Below are 22,864 nucleotides of genomic sequence, written 5' to 3'. Positions count from 1 at the left end.
TAAGGCAAATACTAACAGCCATAAAAGGGGAAATCGACAGCAACACAATCATAGTAGGGGACTTTAACACCCCACTTTCACCAATGGACAGATCATCCAAAATGAAAATAAATAAGGAAACACAAGCTTTAAATGATACATTAAACAAGATGGACTTAATTGATATTTATAGGACATTCCACCCAAAAACAACAGAATACACATTTTTCTCAAGTGCGCATGGAACATTCTCCAGGATAGATCATATCTTGGGTCACAAATCAAGCCTTGGTAAATTTAAGAAAATTGAAATCGTATCAAGTATCTTTTCCGACCACAACGCTATGAGACTAGATATCAATTACAGGAAAAGATCTGTAAAAAATACAAACACATGGAGGCTACACAATACACTACTTAATAACGAAGTGATCACTGAAGAAATCAAAGGGGAAATCAAAAAATACCTAGAAACAAATGACAATGGAGATACGACGACCCAAAACCTATGGGACGCAGCAAAAGCAGTGCTAAGAGGGAAGTTTATAGCAATACAAGCCTACCTCAAGAAACAGGAAACATCTCGAATAAACAACCTAACCTTGCACCTAAAGCAATTAGAGAAAGAAGAACAAAAAAACCCCAAAGCTAGCAGAAGGAAAGAAATCATAAAGATCAGGTCAGAAATAAATGAAAAAGAAATGAAGGAAACAATAGCAAAAATCAATGAAACTAAAAGCTGGTTCTTTGAGAAGATAAACAAAATTGATAAAGCATTAGCCAGACTCATCAAGAGAAAAAGGGAGAAGACTCAAATCAATAGAATTAGAAATGAAAAAGGAGAAGTAACCACTGACACTGCAGAAATACAAAACATCATGAGAGATTACTACAAGCAACTCTATGCCAATAAAATGGACAACATGGAAGAAATGGACAGATTCTTAGAAATGCACAAACTGCCGAGACTGAACCAGGAAGAAATAGAAAATATGAACAGACCAATCACAAGCACTGAAATTGAAACTGTGATTAAAAACCTTCCAACAAACAAAAGCCCAGGACCAGATGGCTTCACAGGTGAATTCTATCAAACATTTAGAGAAGAGCTAACACCTATCCTTCTCAAACTCTTCCAAAATATTGCAGAGGGAGGAACACTCCCAAACTCATTCTACGAGGCCACCATCACCCTGATACCAAAACCAGACAAAGATGTCACAAAGAAAGAAAACTACAGGTCAATATCACTGATGAACATAGATGCAAAAATCCTCAACAAAATACTCGCAAACAGAATCCAACAGCACATTAAAAGGATCATACACCATGATCCAGTGGGGTTTATCCCAGGAATGCAAGGATTCTTCAATATACGCAAATCAATCAATGTGATACACCATATTAACAAATTGAAGGAGAAAAACCATATGATCATCTCAATAGATGCAGAGAAAGCTTTCGACAAAATTCAACACCCATTTATGATAAAAGCCCTGCAGAAAGTAGGCATAGAGGGAACTTTCCTCAACATAATCAAGGCCATATATGACAAACCCACAGCCAACATCGCCCTCAATGGTGAAAAACTGAAACCATTTCCACTAAGATCAGGAACAAGACAAGGTTGCCCACTCTCACCACTATTATTCAACATAGTTTTGGAAGTGTTAGCCACAGCAATCAGAGAAGACAAAGAAATAAAAGGAATCCAAATCGGAAAAGAAGAAGTAAAGCTGTCACTGTTTGCAGATGACATGATACTATACATAGAGAATCCTAAAGATGCTACCAGAAAACTCCTAGAGCTAATCAATGAATTTGGTAAAGTAGCAGGATACAAAATTAATGCACAGAAATCTCTTGCATTTCTATACACTAATGACGAAAAATCTGAAAGTGAAATTAAGAAAACACTCCCGTTTACCACTGCAACAAAAAGAATAAAATATCTAGGAATAAACCTACCTAAGGAGACAAAAGACCTGTATGCAGAAAATTATAAGACACTGATGAAAGAAATTAAAGATGATACAAATAGATGGAAAGATATACCATGTTCCTGGATTGGAAGAATCAACATTGTGAAAATGACTCTACTTACCCAAAGCAATCTACAGATTCAATGCAATCCCTATCAAACTACCACTGGCATTTTTCACAGAACTAGAACAAAAAATTTCACAATTTGTATGGAAACACAAAAGACCCCGAATAGCCAAAGCAATCTTGAGAACGAAAAATGGAGCTGGAGCAATCAGGCTCCCTGACTTCAGACTATATTACAAAGCTTCAGTAATCAAGACAGTTTGGTACTGGCACAAAAACAGAAATATAGATCAATGGAACAGGATAGAAAGCCCAGAGAGAAACCCACACACATATGGTCACCTTATCTTTGATAAAGGAGGCAAGCATATACAGTGGAGAAAAGACAGCCTCTTCAATAAGTGGAGCTGGGAAAATTGGACAGGTACATGTAAAAGTATGAAATTAGAACACTCCCTGACACCATGCACAAAAATAAACTCAAAATGGATTAAAGACCTAAGTGTAAGGGCAGACACTATCAAACTCTTAGAGGAAAACATAGGCAGAACACTCTATGACATACATCACAGCAAGATTCTTTTTGACCCAGCTCCCAGAGAAATGGAAATAAGAACACAAATAAACAAATGGGACCTAATGAAACTTAAAAGCTTTTGCACAGCAAAGGAAACCATAAACAAGACCAAAAGACAACCCTCAGAATGGGAGAAAATATTTGCAAATGAAGCAACTGACAAAGGATTAATCTCCAAAATTTACAAGCAGCTCATGCAGCTCAATAACAAAAAAACGAACAACCCAATCCAAAAATGGGCAGAAGACCTAAATAGACATTTCTCCAAAGAAGATATACAGATGGCCTACAGACACATGAAAGAATGCTCAACATCATTAATCATTAGAGAAATGCAAATCAAAACTACAATGAGATATCATCTCACACTGGTCAGAATGGCCATCATCAAAAAATCTAGAAACAATAAATGCTGGAGAGGGTGTGGAGGAAAGGGAACACTCTTGCACTGTTGGTGGGAATGTAAATTGATACAGCCACTATGGAGAACAGTATGGAGGTTCCTTAAAAAACTACAAATAGAACTACCATACGACCCAGCAATCCCACTACTGGGCATATACCCTGAGAAAACCATAGGTCAAAAAGTGTCATGTACCACAATGTTCATTGCAGCTCTATTTACAATAGCCAGGACATGGAAGCAACCTAAATGTCCATCGACAGATGAATGGATAAAGAAGATGTGGCACATATATACAATGGAATATTACTCAGCCATAAAAAGAAATGAAATGGGGGTATTTGTAATGAGGTGGATGGAGTTAGAGTCTGTCATACAGAGTGAAGTAAGTCAGAAAGAGAAAAACAAATACAGTATGCTAACACATATATACGGAATCTGAGGAAAAAAAAAAAAGGCCATGAAGAACCTAGTGGCAAGACGGGAATAAAGACACAGACCTACTAGAGAATGGACTTGAGGATATGGGGAGGGGGTGGGGTGAGATGTGACAGGGTAAGAGAGTGTCATGGACATATATACACTACCAAATGTAAAACAGATAGCTAGTGGGAAGCAGCCGCATAGCACAGGGAGATCAGCTCGGTGCTTTGTGACCACCTAGAGGGGTGGGATGGGGAGGGTGGGAGGGAGGGAGATGCAAGAGGGAAGAGAAATGGGAACATATTGTATATGTATAACTGATTCACTTTGTTATAAAGCAGAAGCTAACACACCATTGTAAGGCAATTATACTTCAATAAAGATGTTTAAAAAAAAAAAAAAAAAAGCTGTGGGGTGGGACCCTGGGATCCCACTCCAGCAGATGCCTTTATTTGATTTGATTACTTGTGTTGTTCTTCATCCCATTAGTTCCTTGCAATAAAAATTTCAAATGTTGCTTGTTAAAAAACAAAACAAAACAAAACAAAACAAAAAAACAAATAAGATGTAATTTTGACTAGAGAAGGGCAAACAGTAGAGGGGAAAATGGTGATAAAATCTTGGGAATTGCAGAGACTGGTATTTATTAACATTTCTAATGATGGAGAGAATAATCAGACAAGAGTTGTGTTTAATCTGACATACAGCAGTTTTCCAGAAGGATTTAATATCTTCTCAAGACTTCACATATATTTAAGAATTGCTGCCTTAGCTTTACTAACACTAACATCACAAATTTTCATGCCAAAATTTATTCAATGACATTTGTTACTTATTTTTTAAATAGAGTTTGTTTTACAGCAGTTTTTGGTTCACAGCAAAATTGAATGGAAAGTACAGAGACCTCCCATATACCACCTGCCCCAACACACACACTACTTCCCCCATTATCAACATCTCCCACCAAAGTGGTAGATTCGTTACAATTGATGACTCTACATTGATGCATCATTATCACCCAAAGTCCATAGTTTATACTAGGGTACACTCTTGGTGTTTTACATTTTATGGGTTTTAACAAATATATAATAACACATATCCATCACTACAGTATCATACAGAATAGTTTCACTGCCCTAAAAATCCTCTATGCTTTGTGTATTCATTCTTCCCTCCTCCCTAACCCCTGGCAACCACTGACTTTTTAATTATCTCCAAAATTTTGCCTTTTCCAGAATGTCATGTATCAATAGTTGGACTTACCCAGTATATAGCCTTTTCAGATTGGCTTCTTTCACTTAATAATATGCATTTAAGGTTCCTCCATGTCTTTTCATAATAATCGATAGCTCAGTTATTTTCAGTGCTGAATAATATTCCATTTCTGGATGTACCAAAGTTTATCCATTTATGTGCTGAAGGACATCTTGGTTGCTTCCATGTTCTGGCAATTATGAATAAAGCTACTATAAACATCCATGTGCAGGTGTTTTGTGGACATAGGTTTTCAACTCCTCTAGGTAAATACTACAGAGTGCAATTTCTGTATAATATGGTAAGAGTATGCTTACCAAACTCTCTTCTAAAGTGGCTGTACCATTTGGCATTCCTCCTGGTAATGAATAAGAGTTTCTGTTGCTCCATATTCTTGTCAGCATTTGGTGTTGTTAGTGTTCAGGATTTTGGCCATTCTAACCTCTGTAATTTTTCATATTACTATTACTAAGCCCAGAGAATTAAACAGCTTTCAGGAATATATATAAACCAATTTCCACATGAAAGCTGATTCCCAAAACATAGCCAGAACAAGCAAACAGAGACCCAAGAAATTGTAAGTTATTAAGATAAGCTTAGTTATTTTCTGTATGCGTGAACTATTTTCAAGGATTTAGCAATATTTGGTAGAATAGTACATCCACTTAAAGCACTAAAGAAGAGACCAAAGTGAAATGAGTTCTGAAACCAAGGATGTAAGTTTGCAAATCTTCTGAATGATGAGGGCTTTGGGTACTAGAAGGTGTACAAATTGCTTGAAGGCATGTTAATTCAATGTTTCCCCCAAACACTATCAAACAAATAAAATACATTAACACAATTTCTTTCACCACCAACCACAAAATGTAGGCAAACTTTGTTGATACTATACCTGCCAGGGAAGGAAACCGTGAGAACTGAAAAAAAAAGATTAGTGCTTTCTATGAAAGGGATGTGTTCACAGGGCTTGCTTTTTTGTTGCTGCTGTTGGGGGTACTTAAAGGAAGCACCACATGTACACACACCCACGTGTCCTACATTCTTTTCAAATCCCTATTTTACACTCTAATGCTCTGTGTAATAAAAGCTTCCTCCATGTGGTAAAATGCTTTTTAAGTATTAATAAGTGAATTTTAGATCTTGACAGCCTGGTTTCCCTCCCTCACCTCTAAACTGTTCATGTTTTTATCTCCATTCTTGTTTAATTACTTGTCTATTTTCTCTATATTGCTTTGGCTTTTTATTATGCGTAAACTTATGTTTTACATAAAAAATTACTGATTCTCCACTACCAACATCACAAACCTCATCCTGGGTAAGCAGTTTCAGACTCTCTGCAGACAACTCAAATAAGTTTTGTGAATAAATTTCAAAATGATGCCAAGAATAGAGATTGTGAAACTTGTAGATTCATATAGTTTATAGGAAATTATATTCAGTCATTTGACTTGATATTTTAGGGTCATATTCAAAGAATAGAATAAACACTCATAAATACTACAAGTTATAAATGGTATACTCATACTTCAGCAAGTAAAAAAAATGATATTGACATCAACGTACCAAGAATTTAATATTAACAGTAACTTTGTGAGGAAGGTATTAGCATTCCCATTTTCTAATGGAAAGGACTTAGCAACAGACAGTAAATTGGGAACCTCAGTTTATATATTCAAGGATTGGGTGACAATCAACTAACATATGATTACTTAGCAGTGATATGCTCTAATGTCTTATTATAAAGAAGCAAGAGTTATAAATTTTAGTTGTTTGAATTAATAACAGTAAAAGTAATGATTAAGGCTTTTCATACACCAACTTTTTAGAAGATACCATAATGTAATTTTAAAGAAGCTATACCACTCTTGAAAGACCATGTATTTTCTTCTCATTACTATCCTGAATTTTCCAACTTTCCCTTAATGAATATGAACTATTTTTATAGAAAAAAATTTTAAATAAGAAAAAATAAAAAATAATAACTGCTTTCTATCCAGTTTGTGCTGTTCAATAAAGGTACTGTCATATCATCTGCCACTTGAAGAAACTAAGTAACACATTGCACAAATGGAAGATCATCTACAATTAGAGAATTTGTTTGACTAGCAGGACCCCAGTCTGATGATGCTTGTTGAAGCACCCTAGAGCTACTGAAAGAGAATCGCGGTTTAAGAACCGCTGATGATCAAAGCCCTACTTTGAAGGGTATAAAATATATCACATTATAAAGTATATGTACATCTTAATTACAAAATGAAAACTTATGTACTTAACACCCAGTTAAGAACTGGAACAGGAGCATTAAAGCACCCAGGGCTCCTCCTGGATTGCATTCTCTCTTAGAAGTGATTGCCAGCCTAACTCTTGTATGAATTATGCCTATGCTTTTATTGTTTTGCTACACATATATCTCCTAATATTATTGTTTTGTTTGCTTTTAGGCTATATACAAATACCATATATATTTACACATACATACACACACCACCTTTGATAACTTAGTTTTTTATTCTTAACCTTATATTTGAGATTCATTCCTATTGATGCGTGAACAGATCATTTTCATTCCTGTACAATATTCCATTGTATGGAATTACTTTGTTTTAATTCATTCTATTCGTGGTCCTTTAGGTTGTTTTCAGCTCCCTCCACCAGGTACAAATAATACTTCCATGAACATTCTTGTATTCGTTTTGCCTGGCATATTTGCACAGGCATTTCTTTAGGGGAAGTTATTGGTTGCAGGGTCTATATACTTTAAAATGTATTAGGTAATAAATTATTTTCCAAGATGGCTGTATCAATATATACTCCTACTACAGTTTAGTGACAGTTCTTGTTGCCCCTTGTTCTCATGAATTCTTATTATTACCAGACTTGTACATTTTGTCATGTGGTATTAATTTGCATTTCCCTATTTTCTTCTAAAAGTTTTAAAGTTCTACATTTTTCATTTAAGTCCTTGACCCATCTTAATTTGACTTTTGTGCCTGAAGTTATATTCCTACCCATTCTTTTCAGATTTTCCTTTTATGTATCATGGTTAACAGGAATTTTCAAATAGAGATTTTTCTCTTTTCCCTTATCTGTAACCCCACTCCTTTTGAGGAGACTCAACAGATTTACCAAAGAATATAAACAGAGCTCCAGAGAACATACTTTCTAATAAGAATACAGTGAGTTTTTACTGGACAATAATGGAAGGTATAAAGCTTTACTAGTTCACATGAGGCCCAAAACTGTTGAAAATTTAATAATTCTGCTTTCTGTATCCTATAAAAAGCAGTTCAGATTAGATCAATAATAATGGTTTAAGAAGTTTCATACATAAGACACAATTTACAAAGTTGATGGTGTCCAACCATGAAATTATGATTACTGAATCCTTATCTAAGCAGTGGCAGCATTGAGATTTTTAAACTTGGCATTTAATATTAAATGTGACATACTGCATACAGTATAAAGTATATAGTATAAGTTATAAACTATTTTAGATAGCCTGAAACATAATGTCCAGCCTATTGAGTAGTAAGAATATATACGGCATTTTTATCAACTTTATGGAATACTTAATGACAAGAGAGACTCACCAACAGTGAGTATCTGTAACACAGATGGTCTCAGGGCTAGACTGGGCTTACATAAATGTGGATGAATGTAAAGAGGCAATACATAAGAGGAAATGCAACCGTTTACAAACATGAATAGGTATCCAATCACACAAACTATGGAATAAATGCAACTTAAAATAATAATACCATTTTGGGTGTCACAAATTAGCAAAAAATATTTTTAATAAGGCTAACCAATGCTAATGAGTGTTGTGAGATGAGCATTATCATACACTGATTTTTGGTGGTGCATACAATTCTTTTGCAGAGGTAATCTGAGGCGAACTGCATTGAAGGCTTTAAAGGTATCCACATTCTCTTATTGAAATTTAACTTTGTGGAATATACCCTACACAAACAATCTGAAAATGAAAAAACTTAATGTACTAACATATTCATGGCAGTGTTCTATATATACATCCATGTAGTAGCAAAAATGGAAACAGCTAAACAATGGCTAAGATACAGATATCTATGCATATATTTATATACAAAATAGGATATTATGTAGCCAGTAAAAACAGTCTATATGTAACACTTCCACATTTACTACATGAAGAACAAAACATAAAACTGTTTATGTTAAAAGAGGAAACCAAGGAAAAAAATTATGCCTAAAGGTTGGAAGAAAACAAAGAGATATTAATGATGCCTGGTGAATATTTTTCCCTTCTTTTAAATTTCCTGTTTTTTTCAAAACTAATTTTCTATAATGAGTTTGTATTGCTTGTATAATAGAAACATATAAAATATAAGCATAGTTTTATTATTAAAATTAAAATGAAAAGTACTCAATGATTTTTGATGCAGTGCCTATTAGCAGCAAAAGAGTACAACACACATATTATTCACTGAAGCTGTACATCAACTTCTGACAACTTGATGATGGAGGGAATTGCTGAGCTTGTGCACAACTCACTTCTACCATGGTTTCAAATAAATGTGCAAAAATATGACCACAGGAAACTAAGGAAAATGCTTCCTTGCACTGAGGAAAAATCTACCCATCACTCAACCCACAGCATTTGTGCATAGTTTTTCAGATTTCAAAAGAATAAACAATAAAATGTATGCAGGTAAGAATCTAATAGCATAATTTATATAAGAGTAAGCAGTAGTCTGGTATGCTTATTTTTTTTTAATTAATTAATTAATTTTTGGCTGCACTGGGTCTTCGTTGCTGCACACAGGCTTTCTCTAGTTGTGGTGAGTGGGGGCTATTCTCTTTGTTGTGGAGCACAGGCTCTAGGCATGCGGGCTTCAGTAGCTGTGGCACGCGGGGGCTCAGTGGTTGTGGTGCATGGGCTTATTTGCTCCACGGCATGAGGGATCTTCCTGGACCAGGGCTTGAACCTGTGTCCCCTGCATTGGCAGGCGGATTCTTAACCACTGCGCCACCAGGGAAGCCCCACAGAATTGTTTTAAAATGGCCAAAAAAGATCACTGCCAATGTAAACATGGTCAATACATCCAGGAAACTATGATTTCTACCTTCATATCAGAATGATTTCAATTTTAAAATGTATGTTTAGTAAAGAATGAGGAAAGATAGAAAACACACAAAAGAATCTTCAAGGGCTTTTTTAATTTAAAATATATATAGTACATGAAAATAACAAAAATTCATATTAATACATTATATTTATATGAAACTTGTTTCAGTTAATACAGCTCATCCATTTTTGTTGTTAAATTCTACCAACTTCTTTAAAATGTTGCCTATGAAAAGACCATCGAAAATGTGTCACTTTAATTTCATGAATGTTAGGTGTTATAGCTCTTTTCCTTCTTTGCCCCACACTTACACCAAAATGAATTATTTGAAAATGCTAAAATAAGGCTTTCTTAGTGGCTTAGTGGCTTTGTATTTGTATTAAAATATTTTACAACTATAAAAAGTTGAAAATAATTATATTGGTTTCCCTATATCCACATAAATATATTTGTATTGCATATTTTATTAGCTAATACAGTTTTTAAAAATATTCTACCAACTTCTTTAAAATACTTCCTATGAAAACATCATCCAAAATCTATTTCAATTTTTATGAATGTTAGGTGTTGTATCTCCTTTCTCTCTTTGCCCCATACTTATGCCAAAACAAATTATCTGAAAATGCAAATATAAATAAAATTTGGTATGCTTTCTTAGCTGTTTTGTATCTTGTATTAAAATATTTTACAAGTATAAAAGTTAAAAATTTTATTGGTTTTCCTGTATATATTATATATATGTAATCTTCTACCTACTGTAAGTGAACTAATCTACAGAATTTAGTCATTTTGTTATCTAAAATGTAGAGGTCCAAAAAATAAGGGAATTACAAAAATTTCAAGATGATTAAAGCAGATACATATTAAAATACTACAGCTATGGCATATTTAACATCTCTCAATCAGAGAAAGAGAGTGTTTATCTTTCCATTTGGCAACAATATCTTCAAGATAACTATTTACCACTTTTCAAAGCACTACTATCGGGTAGGTTTTATACTGGAAGAGAGGATCTATAAAACATTGCTGTCCTCATCCAAAACCAAAAATAAATAAAGGACTTTAAAATACATTAATTATGAAAGATGGTGACCAGAAAAAATGACTATGTCCAATGAGCTATAGGGCTTCAAGATGAGAATGCCTTTGCTTCATTCAAGATCTAGAATCTTCAAATTTCATTTGATAAATTTAACTGGATTTTCTTTTCTGATTATGTTTAACCCCTACATTTGGCTGTATACTGTAACAACTTTTATTTTACTTGGATAGTAAAAGAAAAACCACTGAATTCTGAAGACAGATTAATAATCTGTTGAACTCAAACTGAGAACTAATCAGTGAAAAATACTTATCTGGCTGGGTAAATAAATTTAAAGAGATTGAAAACATTACAAAATAAGCTGTTGTTAAAAATACTTAACCTGAAATGATAAAAAAAGTTTTTAAAAGCTATTAAAGATCTTTCCTGAGGGCTACTAAAAGCAAAACAACCTTAATAGACACATGGTTACAAACAAATTTCCTCACAGAGGTAAAGAGGTTGTGATCAGTAACAGGATCTTAAGGAAGTGTCATTTCAGAGACTGCATTAGTCTCTTCTAAGTGGTTTAAAGATTCTGAGCTGGTACATCCTGGAACTAGAGAGAATCCGAAGCAATTCACCTAGTGGGATACAAAAGGACTTACATATCCTTGATTTATTAAATTTCGCTGTTCTTTTATATATATTTTTCTTCTTTAAAGCTTTAAGATGATTTACTCATTTATATGACAAGCTTAATAAGGCTGACATTCAATGGAAAACAATGAAATAATTGACCTTTTATCAATTAGAAAAATTTAAAGCATTTTTATTATCTTCTTTTTAAGGGTCCCTTATTAAAGCTTGTGATTTTTATTAGTGTAAATAAACTAAAGTGATTGTTTTTTATGCACCACAGTGTAAAGGGTAGTCTCATTCCCAGTTAACCTTTAACACTCTGTACATACTATTCTGAAACACTGTGGTGAAGTACGGCCTCTCATCCTTGAGCAAGACGCTACATAAGGGAGGGTTAGCTGAGTTGGAAGGGTCTTCCACATCCCAAATTTCAAGCATACTGCAACCAGGCCTGAAAAAAACAGGCACATATATCTGTATTAAAAATGCATTCATATCTAGAAGAAGTATAATTATAAAATATCTCCTAGATTTTTAGAGACTAATTTAATAAATTAAAGATTTTAAAGCATCATTTCAAAAAACGTAAGTTTATAATTTAGAGATAATAAAATGAAAGTACGCTGCATTTTCGTGTTCCACTTAACCAAATAACCAATATACTATTGAATCAAATAATAAGGGCTCAATGCACATTCAGAAATATATATTTAAAAATCCACTTTCAAACTAAAATATTAATGAATATATTTTCTAAGTGGTATTGCCATCCAAACATAAGGCCCATTTATGGCAGAATGAGACAAAGGAAAGTTAATCTAATTCCTGATGAATTTCATATTTCATATTTTTGAGCTTAAATTGACTTGGATTAGCATGAAAACATATATAGTCCAAAGCAGGGCAGAGAAGCTTTTCTGCCAACTTTATTCTCCTCAACTCTTTCCCTTTTGAATGGATTGAATGAAATAATACTTCTCACTAGGCAACAACCCGGCATGAGAGTCATTAAAGGGAAGAAGTCAGGCAAAATTGGTTTCTAATTTTTTAACAGCTATATTGAGGTATAATTTATGTATGATAAAATTCACCCATTTTATGTGTAAGGTTTGATAAGTATGGGCAAATGTATATAGGTGTGTGAGCACCATCATAATCATAACACAGAGAATTTCCATCACCCCAACGAGTTCCCTTGTAGCCTTTTAGAGTCAGTCCTCTCCCCCAAATATAAACCTAGGCAAGCACTGATCCCCCTTCTGCACTATAGTTTTGCCTTTTTTAGAATATGCTAGATAATGCATATCTAGCATATGTTACATACATGGTTACTCACATGGTAACATTGCTATAATTTCTCCTTCAACCTTTCCTTCATGTATTTGTATTTACAATGCATCTCTTAGAGAAAGGCCATAGTTGGGTTTTGCTTTTGTATTCAGTCTGTCAATCTCCGACATTTGATTGGAGTGTTTAGTCCCCATTCACATTTGCAAGTACTGATATGGTTTGATTTAGGGTTGCCACTTTCCTTTTTTTCTTCTATTTGTTTCGTATCTTTTTGATCATCTGTTTCTTTCTTGATTTCTTTTATGTAAAGCAAAAAGGTTTTATTATACCATTCAATTCATCTACTGGCTTATTCGGGTTTTTTTGTTTTGTTTTTTGCTTTTGCATTTTTCAAGTGGTTTGCTCTAGGGATTACAACAGACTTCTTCAATGTATCACAATTTACTTTACATTAAAATTACATTAAAATTGGATTATTTCCAAGGAGGTGTGCCAAGAGGGTGGTGTAGGAAGGCCCTGAGCTCACCCCCTCCCATGGGCACACTAAAATTACAACTATTTACAGAGTAACTATTGATGAGAAAGACCAGAATCTAGCAGAAAAGATCTTATACAACTAAAGATATAAAGAAAGAACCACAATGAGATAGGTAAGTGGGGCAGAGGTGTGGTATAGTCAAGACTCATCATATACCCAGGTGGGTGACCCATAGATGGGAGGATAATTACAATTGCAGAGGTTCTCCCCAAAGAGTGAAGGATCAGAGCCCCACTTTGGGCTCGGGGTCCTATATCAGGAAGATGAGCCCCCAGGATATTCAGCTTTGAAGGCAAGCAGGGTTTACTTTTGGGAAAGACAGAGGGCTGTGGGAAAGAGAATCCACTCTTAAAGGGTACACACAAAATCTCACACACTACAGGACCCAGGGTAGAAGCAGCAATCTGAAAGGAGCTTGGGTCAGACCTTCCTGCTGATTTTGGAGAGTCACCCAGAGAGGCAGGAGGCAACTGGAGCTCACCCTGGGGACGTAGATGCTGGCAGCAGTTATTTTGGGGAGCTTGTTCTACCACGTGGACACTGGTGCTGGTAAGCGCCATTGTGGAATTCTTCCTTTAGCTTATTAGCATCGGACCTGTCCCGACCCACCATCCTGTGGGTACCAGTACTGAGAAGACTCAGGTCAAGCAGCTAGCCTGACACAGCCCCACCCACCAGCAGGCCAACATCAGCTTTGCCACACCCTGGAACCTATAACCAGGTGCCTCGTGATCTGGCCCCACCCACCACTGGCCAGTAGCCTCCGCACAAGGTAGGGCCTGGCAACCAACAGGACCGGGGGCCAGCCACATCTACCAGACCATCCATAGTTCTCAGCCTGCCACAACAGAAGGGCCCACGCAGCTGACACAGGGGGCAACCCTAGAGCATGTAGCTCTGGTGACCAGAGGGGAGTGCACTTCTGGGACCCATAGGATGTCTCCTACAGAAGGCCACTTCACCAAGATTGGGAAGTGTAACCAAACTACCAAATACATAGAAATAATAATGGCAAATTAGGCAAAATGAGGTGACAGAGAAATATGTTCCAATCAAAGGAAAAAGATAAAAACCCTGGAAGAAGAATTAAATGCAGTAGAGATAAGCAATCTACCCAATAAAAAGTTCAAGGTAATGATCACAAAGATGCTCAAAGAACGTGGGAGAAGAATGGATGAACACAGTGAGAAGTTTAACAACAAGATAGAAAATATAAAGAAGAACAAAACAGCTGAATAATACAATAAGTGAAATTAAAAAAATACACTACAAGGAATCAACAGTAGATTAGATGATACAGAGGAATGGAACAGCGAACTAGAAGACAGAGTTATGGATGTCACTGATGCTGAACAGAAAAAAGAAAAAAAAAATGAACGAGGACAGTTTAAGAGACCTTTGAAACAACATCAAGCATACTAACATTCTCATTTTAGGGGTCCCAGAAGGAGGAGAGAGAGAAAAAGGGGCAGAGAACATATGTGAAGACACAATAGCTAAAAATTTCCCTAACCTGTGAAAGGAAACAGACTTCCAGGTACAGGAAGCACAGAGAGTCCCAAACAGGATCAACCCAAAGAGGTCCACACCAAGACACATTGTAATTAGAATGACAAAAATAAAACATAAAGAGAGATTCTTAAAAGCAGCAAGGGAAAAGCAACAAGTTACCTACAGGTTTTGAGCTATTATGAATAAAACTGCTATGACACCCTTTCTAGAGAGATGTTTTAATTTCTCTTATTTAAATTCTTTGGAATGGAACTGCTGAGTAATAGGGTAGATGTGTGCTTAAATTTTTTTAAGATTCCTCCAAATAGTTCTCCAAAGTGGTTGTATCATTTTCACTCCCCTTAGCAATGTAAGAGATTTACAATTATTCTGTATCCTCTCCAATGTATGGTATTTTAGTTTTAAAAATTGTATTTATTGGTCAGTCACACATTTTCTTTGGGGAATTACGTCTTTCCAAGTCTTTTGCCCATTTTCAATTGTACAGTCATTTTATTATTAATTTATAGAATTTCTTTATATGAACTATATTTATAAGTCCTTTATCAGATATATGCTTTCCAATATTTTCTTCTAGTCTGTGGCTTGCCTTATTTTCTTAATATCTTTTTGAGGAAAATATTTCAATTTTGATATAACCAATTTATTGATTTTTTAAATGGTTAGTACTCTGTGTTCTAAGAAATCTTTACAATTTTAGCTCTTACATTTAGTTCTATCCATGTAAAGTTAATTTTTGTGTATGGTGTAGTATGGGTCATGGTTTAATTTTTTCCTGTACATTATATCCAGTTAGATCAGCAATATTGTTAAAAGACCCCTTTTTCCATTCAAGTGAAAAGTAGTGTTTTAAAATTTTCTTTGTGGTTTTTTTCTTTGACCCATAAATTACCCGTAAGTTTACGGCCTAATTTCCAAATATGCATGGATTTACTAGATATCTATTTATTATTGTTTTCTATTTTAATTCTGTATGATTTAAAACCTTTTAAACATATTGAGACCATTTTTACAGCCTAGCATATGTTCTCTCTTGGTGAACATTCCACATGCCCTTTAAAAGAATGTGTACTCTGCAGCTGTTTCCTGCAGTGTTCAATAAATGTCAATTGGATCAGGTCATTTGATACTATTTGTTGTTCATCTCTTTTATATGCTTACTGACTTTTTATCTACTGTTCCTAGTAGAGAAAAAAATGTCAACTTTTCCAACTATGATTAAAGCCTTGCTTATTTTTTCTTTTAGTTCTACACGTTTTTATTTTGCGTGCTTTGAACCTCTGTTTAGAGGTATGCATATTTAAAACTGTTAGATATTTTTGATGAATTAATCCTTTTGTCATCATAAAATGTCCACCTTTATTTGTGATAATATGCCCTGTTTTGAAGTATGTTTTGTCTTAAGCTTTAAATTAAATTAATATGATAAGCATACACATTATATTTCTGTTTCTTCTCTTGCAAGATGCCGTTTCTTCCTATACATATTTATTAGATCTTAAAATTAGATACAAAAATTAGCTACTAAAATTTCCGAACTTAGCTCTTCAAAATCTGTTATAGCCAATTCTTAATTATCCATAGGAGAAATGAAAATTCTTAATGCTAAAATTAATATAACTAAGGACTTCTTAAATCAAGGACACTAAACAAAGGTCTCAAGATATCCATTACACATCTTAGAATTTTATGTATTTTTTAGAGATTCAAAATTTAGAAACGAAAAAATGTTAATTAGAAACGTTTTCTTATTATGTCCTTTTGAGTTACGTGAAACTTTTCTTATGAGTCTTATAAATCCAATGTAAATCAGCTGTAGTAGCAGAATGCTAATATCTCACTTGGCTGTAAATTCAAATCTGTATTTCAGACATCTAATAAAAGTTATCATAAAAACTTGAAGATTATGGAAAAAGCTACATTTAAGATGTTAAATTAAAATGAAAAAATTAGGATAGCAAAATATACTATACTTTTAAAAAATTACATTATGCTTAAATAATAGTATAATTTTAATTTCCTACATGAAATAATTTTAAATAAAATACCAGAGCAACAATTTAATGGAACTAATTTAAAATAAAAATTTTTAAAGAATCAGGACTGCTGTAATAAAGTAAAACATTTGTTGTTTTAAAATATACCATATCATATACCATAGGGCTCATACTCACTTAGTTCTTACAACACACCACGCCTCTTCTAAAATGTAGTAATTCACATGTAACTCCACCAACTTATCTCTCACTTCTTTTGCAGATTTTCGACTATATGCAGAATAAACTATTTTTGTCCGAGCTCTTTAAATTCAAACAAGTTAAAATTTTTTAAAATAAATGACAATAGATTTATTACCAAATTAAAACCTCAATGCTTACTGGATGGAGCATTGATTATATATGACCCCAAATAGCACGAATTATTCTGGGGATAGCAGTTGCCACATTTCTACTTATATTTTGCATGTGCTTAAACTTACAGCAATTTGAATTTTGCAGGTACTGCTTATTAGTGTATAAACCAGTTTAGAGTCTAGAGGTAGGTAGCAGTTCAGAATATAAAATTTGCTTTGCATAATTCATAAAATAATTAATCTGGAACAAATTCAGATAGAGGCTAAATATAGTGAAAATATAGATTTCAGTAGATAATTTCATTCACAGATACTCTGAAAAGCATATGAGTTGAAGCTGAATGTAGCAAATAGAACAATTAGACAGTGGGCATCTAGGGTAGTAGTCATGTAGAGAAAGCAACTTAACAGAAGCTTAAGAGACAGGGATGGTTACCAAAATATGGTACAACAGATGGTTTAGCCCTAAATGGGGGATTTTATAAAATCCTGAACAAATTATCAATTATGCATTAGACTTTTCTTAGGATTTCAAGCATACAGAATGCCCAATCTCCACAACCAAACATAAAACTTTAAATAATTTAAAATATTACCTCTAAAAATAAGCCAAAAATACATTAAAAGGAAATGATTACCCAATTACTAGAATGATTAAAATAATTTTTAAAAGTCAGTCATTTAAGGAAAACAAAACTTTCAGACCTCAGTGGAAACTAGAGTTCCCATAATCAGCTAGCAAAAGAGCACCCCAAAGTTTCATAAAAGCATTTAATATAGCAAATTTCATGTAGCTTTTCTGTTAAAAAAGGCTAATCATGGGCCACCAGTAAGATGAAGAATGGTTTCTTAAACCAGGCAGAGGGGCTGTGGAATCTAGAACAGGGGTTGGCAAACTATGGCCATGAGCCAAATCTATCCCCACTCTTACTACTATTACTTAGGAGTTTCACTGGAACACACACCCACATAAACACACAGAGGCTAGTCATTAATGTGACATATTTTTCACTTTGAGAAAAACTGGGTGTTGGTATTTTCAGTTTTCAGAGGTTTATTAAGGTTACTTTAAATCAACAGGTACGTATTGTAATTTCTGAATGGTTATTATTAACTTCTAGCACAAATATGAGGATAAGAGTGATTGTGTGTGTGTGTGTGCGTGTGTGTGTGTGTATAAAAATTTCCCTATTCCTATGAGTCAGTAGAAGTCGTTAGTGTGTCTGGTTGAAGTATTCTATCAGTTGCCCACCTCAAGTCTGCATCCTCATAATGTGGGTGATTCACAATGGGGTGAAGAGTGGAGAGCTTGACACTTGCCATTGTAGGCATGGCACCTGCGAAAACAGCATCTGGAAAACAAGATTATATTCCTTAACAACATGTTTTAAAGAAAACCAAAAGTTACCTATCTGTAATATTTGAACCTAGATTAAGAAAGATGAAGTGCATTTAAATAATAATCATTGGCAGCATTCTTTTTCTTCACTTAATATTTACTGATGGTCTACACAATAGCCAACTTTCGTTAAATGTTATCTTGGTGCCAGGAACTGCTAAATACTTTTACTAGGATTATAGAATTTAATTTGTACAGCTTTGAGGTGGGTTCTATGTATTCTTATTTTGTAGATCAGGAAGCTGAGACACAGCAAAGTTAAGTGACTTGCCCAAGACTGCACAGCTAGAAAGTATCAGGGCCCACCCTCTTAACCACTTCACTACAGCATACTACCATGTTCAAGCGCTATACTAAGAGACAGCACTACAAAGACACACAGGACTGGAAAGAATTGTAAAATTTGATATCTTGTTCCAGTAGTTTAAAGTTCTAGAAACTGGGAGACTATTATAAAGGGCAAGTCTCATGGAACATGTTTTAAAGTGACTTTTGTGGGTTGTGAACTGTAATCCTGAGAACTTTCCAGATAAAAGCATTGTTTTCTTCCCTCAGATCATCTTTAAATATTCATAACTAAGTTTTCTTAGTTTCTGTTTGACTTTATAAATATATACATTTCATCAAACCACTTCATTACTTGTTAGTAGTACTTTCTGGAATAATAGCTTGTATAAATGTATTGCCTTTTGGTTATAACTAGTCTTACACCAAAATCTACTGTCTGGCTTCAGTTTTAGTTCTGTCTCTTGGGAGACAAAAAGACCAAATGCTTACTTCCTGGCACTCCTGTACAATAAATGATTACATGATTAGGAAGGTTATTGTCATTTTTAATCAGCACAGTAAAATCACTAATAAGAACAAGGCATATTATTCAGATCTACTGTAAATAATTGAATGTTTACTTTCAAATACAATTAAGCATTCTAAATGTAACTTTGGAGACTTCCCTGGTGGCGCAGTGGTTAGGAGTCTGCCTGCCAATGCGGGGGACATGGGTTCGAGCCCTGGTCCGGGAAGATCCCACATGCCACAGAGCAACTAAGCCCGTGCGCCACGACTGCTGAGCCTGCGAGCCACAGCTGCTGAGCCCGCGTGCCACAGCTGCTGAAGCCCACGCGCCTAGAGTCCATGCTCCGCAACAACGGAAGCCACTGCAATGAGAAGCCCGTGCACTGCGACGAAGAGTAGCCCCAGCTCACTGCAACTAGAAAAAGCCCACGTGCAGCAACAAAGACCCAATGCAGCCAAAAATAAATAAATAAATGGATAAATTAAAAAATAAATAAGTAAATAAATGTAACTTTGCATGAATATCTCTTTATATGCCTTAAATTTGAAAATACATAAATAAATTGAAGTAGACGTGTATTTATTATTGTAAGATTCAATAATTAATGATGAAAAGCTCTTAGACTAGAGCAGGGGTTCTCAACCAGAAGTGATATTGTTTCCTAGAGACACTGACAACTTCTGGAGACATTTCTGGTTAGCACACTGTGGGGGGAGAGGGGCTACTGACATCTACGGGTAGAAGGAAGGAATGCTGCTCAATATGCTGCCAATGCACAGGGTAGCCCCAAATAACAACAGTGGCAAGCTTGAGAAACTCTGGGCTAGAGGGACCCAAAGCTCAGGGCCAGGGTCATCCAGAAGAAACTAGGTAAGCCTGTCCAGCAAGAACTGGAACCACTGAGAAGAAACCATCTATGAAACAGAGAGAAGGGGAGAATACTCCCCAAATGCTTCTTTCCTCTTGGGGGCAAAGTAAACATGAGCATGACAGGGAAACAATAGGGTCTTTTCTATAATATATTTAAATCTCCACTTAGCTTACTGCATGTATTAGAAAGAAATTATCCCTTTTGACTTGACAGGGCCTCACTAATACATACATGACTTGGTAAGTGGACCACAGGCTGGATATCAGTTCCCACTTGTCCTCCCAACTGAGCACCTTTGTGCTGTGTACAAACTATACAACCTTACATGGTAGACCTGAATGTAAGCTCTAGTCCCACCTTTACTATAAAATTTAATAAAACATGCGGTAAACATGACAGAACTCATAATACAGTGATGAGAAAGATTGGTAAGATCAAAGAAGAGGCAAAAATGAGGTAGGAGTTTGTAGGAGTTATCTCAGAAGGGTAAGTTGCCAAACATAGGCTCTCTCTGCCAAGAACCCAAGACAAACACTGGAACAAAGAAAGACACAAGCAAACATGAAAAGAGCAGGTATCTTTTAAAGCTTTGGAAAAACAGCTGTAAGTGGGGAGGGGCAAGGAGAGTAAAGGGACTAGCTACCTTGTACTATTGTACTACAGGGAAAAAGTCAGTAAAGTGTTAATTCAAAAATTCTGATTAAACTAACCTGGAAGCTCTAAGTGATGAGGCACTGTCACCTACACCCTTTGAAAGCTATAGGCCAAATATCTGAGTTGATGTTCATAAGAGTTTACCTTAATGATAGCTAGTTAGTAAAATGATGACTACCAAATAAGAGATAAGAAGAAACTGGCTCAAGGAGTCACAGGATAAATTTAAATAAACCATAGTGAAGAACTTGTGCCAGAAAAAAATTATGAAACGTCAAAAATTGTCTAGGACAAGACTATAGATTACTTACAGAAAATAATGTAGAATATATTTATCCTCTGGAAAGGTATTTAAAAGTGAAATAAATATCAATCTGCTTGATATGGTTTTGGATAAAGATAGCAAGAAAAGAAGATAAGCTAAAAGAATATTTTAAAGTATTTAAAAATAGCATGTATACTCATCTTTTTGATATGAATTAGTGAAGAAAACAGAATATCCAAGATTTTAACTCTTCTGCATGTGACTGGTTTTACAGACATGGAGCAGAGAGTAGGCACTGATGGAAGTGATGGGAGGGGTGTTGTTAACCTCCCCACAGTCAAAACTATCTTCTCCAGTGGCCTGTCACAAGGTGTGAAAGTTGTCATTAAAGGTTTTTTTTTTCTTTGAGGTGTCACTGTTATGGTTAAAATACAATAATCTCAGAGTTATAGCACATAACTTGTGAATAATCATTAACTCTTAAAGTCAAGTAAAATTCTTTTTGACAGGTACCTAGGAGGGGTTTAAAGATGACACAAAATCACCTTTTAAAAAGGTTTGATTTGGTGAACACTGCAATTACCATGCTCAAAATCTGTGAAGGTATGAATGCATATGTATTTTAAAATTTTATATATATATATATATACACATACACATATATATGAAATAACTGTACAATATATGCAAATGTATAATAACATATAATAATAATGTGTGCGCATGAGTGTGTGCTAGCTATACATATAACCAAACAGCTACATACCCGGTCTGGTATTGTATTGGATCCACTGTATCAGTTCTTCCTGGGGCAAATTATTAAATTCTCCTATTATGCTCCATTGATTATGGAGGTTTGCACAACCTTGTATTGACATCACTGTTAGAATGCCAAAGATAACATTCTCAAAACGAACTCTCCAAAAAAGCCAGCCAAAGAGCTGAAATGAAAGAAACCAATTATTTATAATTCTTATATGAAGAGTGCTATTAGGCCAATAATAAATTCTCAACCTTCTACCTAAACCAAGGTGGATTACCATTTGATACTAACAATATACAGAATATAATAATCATCACCTATTGTTTAAAAACAGCAAATATTTTGGAATTGGAGTCCAGTTAAAAATGGAGTTTTCTTTCCTCTTAAAAGAAGTAAAGAAGGAATACCTGATCCTTCTAGTACTGATTTACTACCAGGAATTAAGATTAGCAAATCACAATTCTGAAACATCCTGGAACTAAATCCGTAACATCTGGCTGCCTTTTATGGACATCTTGAATAACTAGGGAAACCTCACTAGTATTGACAAGTATATTCCTCTCAGGAATATAAGCATTATGATATTCTAAGGCAAGACACTTACAATCAAGACTAAATAAGGTGTCTCTAGAAGTAACTTGGTCCCAAAATTCTAGCTACTTTGTCTAGCTCTTTTGCATACAGTAACAGAACCCCAGAATTGACAATTTTCCCCACGAATTATCCGAGCCCAACAAGACAATACTAGAGCAATTACACTGCATCTTCTCTAGTATTACAAGAGCACTTGAGGATAGTTTTGACAGGCCAAGAATCTCTTACACTGACCTGAACTTAAAAAAACTATATTTGTGGAGAGGATACTAATAGAGGGGAAAGTCAAAGAATTAACAGCTAAAATCTAGGAATAATTTTCAAAGCTACCTGAATTTGCTTTTCTTACTCTATAATGAATCATGAACTAACATTT

General features: G+C 34.8%; 1 protein-coding gene across 1 annotated transcript in view; it reads right to left on the bottom strand.

Moving 5' to 3' along the window:
* Positions 1-11,722: 11,722 nt before the first annotated feature.
* DPY19L2 (dpy-19 like 2) overlaps positions 11,723-22,864 on the bottom strand; it is an 83,781-nt gene continuing 72,639 nt past the window's right edge. Inside the window, exons 19-22 of the mRNA XM_059932705.1 lie at positions 21,898-22,072; positions 18,399-18,498; positions 16,968-17,093; positions 11,723-11,904 (exon numbers count right to left, since the gene is read on the bottom strand). Coding sequence (XP_059788688.1) covers positions 11,748-11,904; positions 16,968-17,093; positions 18,399-18,498; positions 21,898-22,072 — 558 coding nt within the window. The 3' untranslated portion in view covers positions 11,723-11,747. The remainder of the gene's footprint in view (positions 11,905-16,967; positions 17,094-18,398; positions 18,499-21,897; positions 22,073-22,864) is intronic.

This window comes from Balaenoptera ricei, chromosome 9, assembly GCF_028023285.1.
Source record: "Balaenoptera ricei isolate mBalRic1 chromosome 9, mBalRic1.hap2, whole genome shotgun sequence".
NCBI classification, from domain to species: domain Eukaryota; kingdom Metazoa; phylum Chordata; class Mammalia; order Artiodactyla; family Balaenopteridae; genus Balaenoptera; species Balaenoptera ricei.
This window is presented reverse-complemented; position numbering and strand designations above follow the sequence as displayed.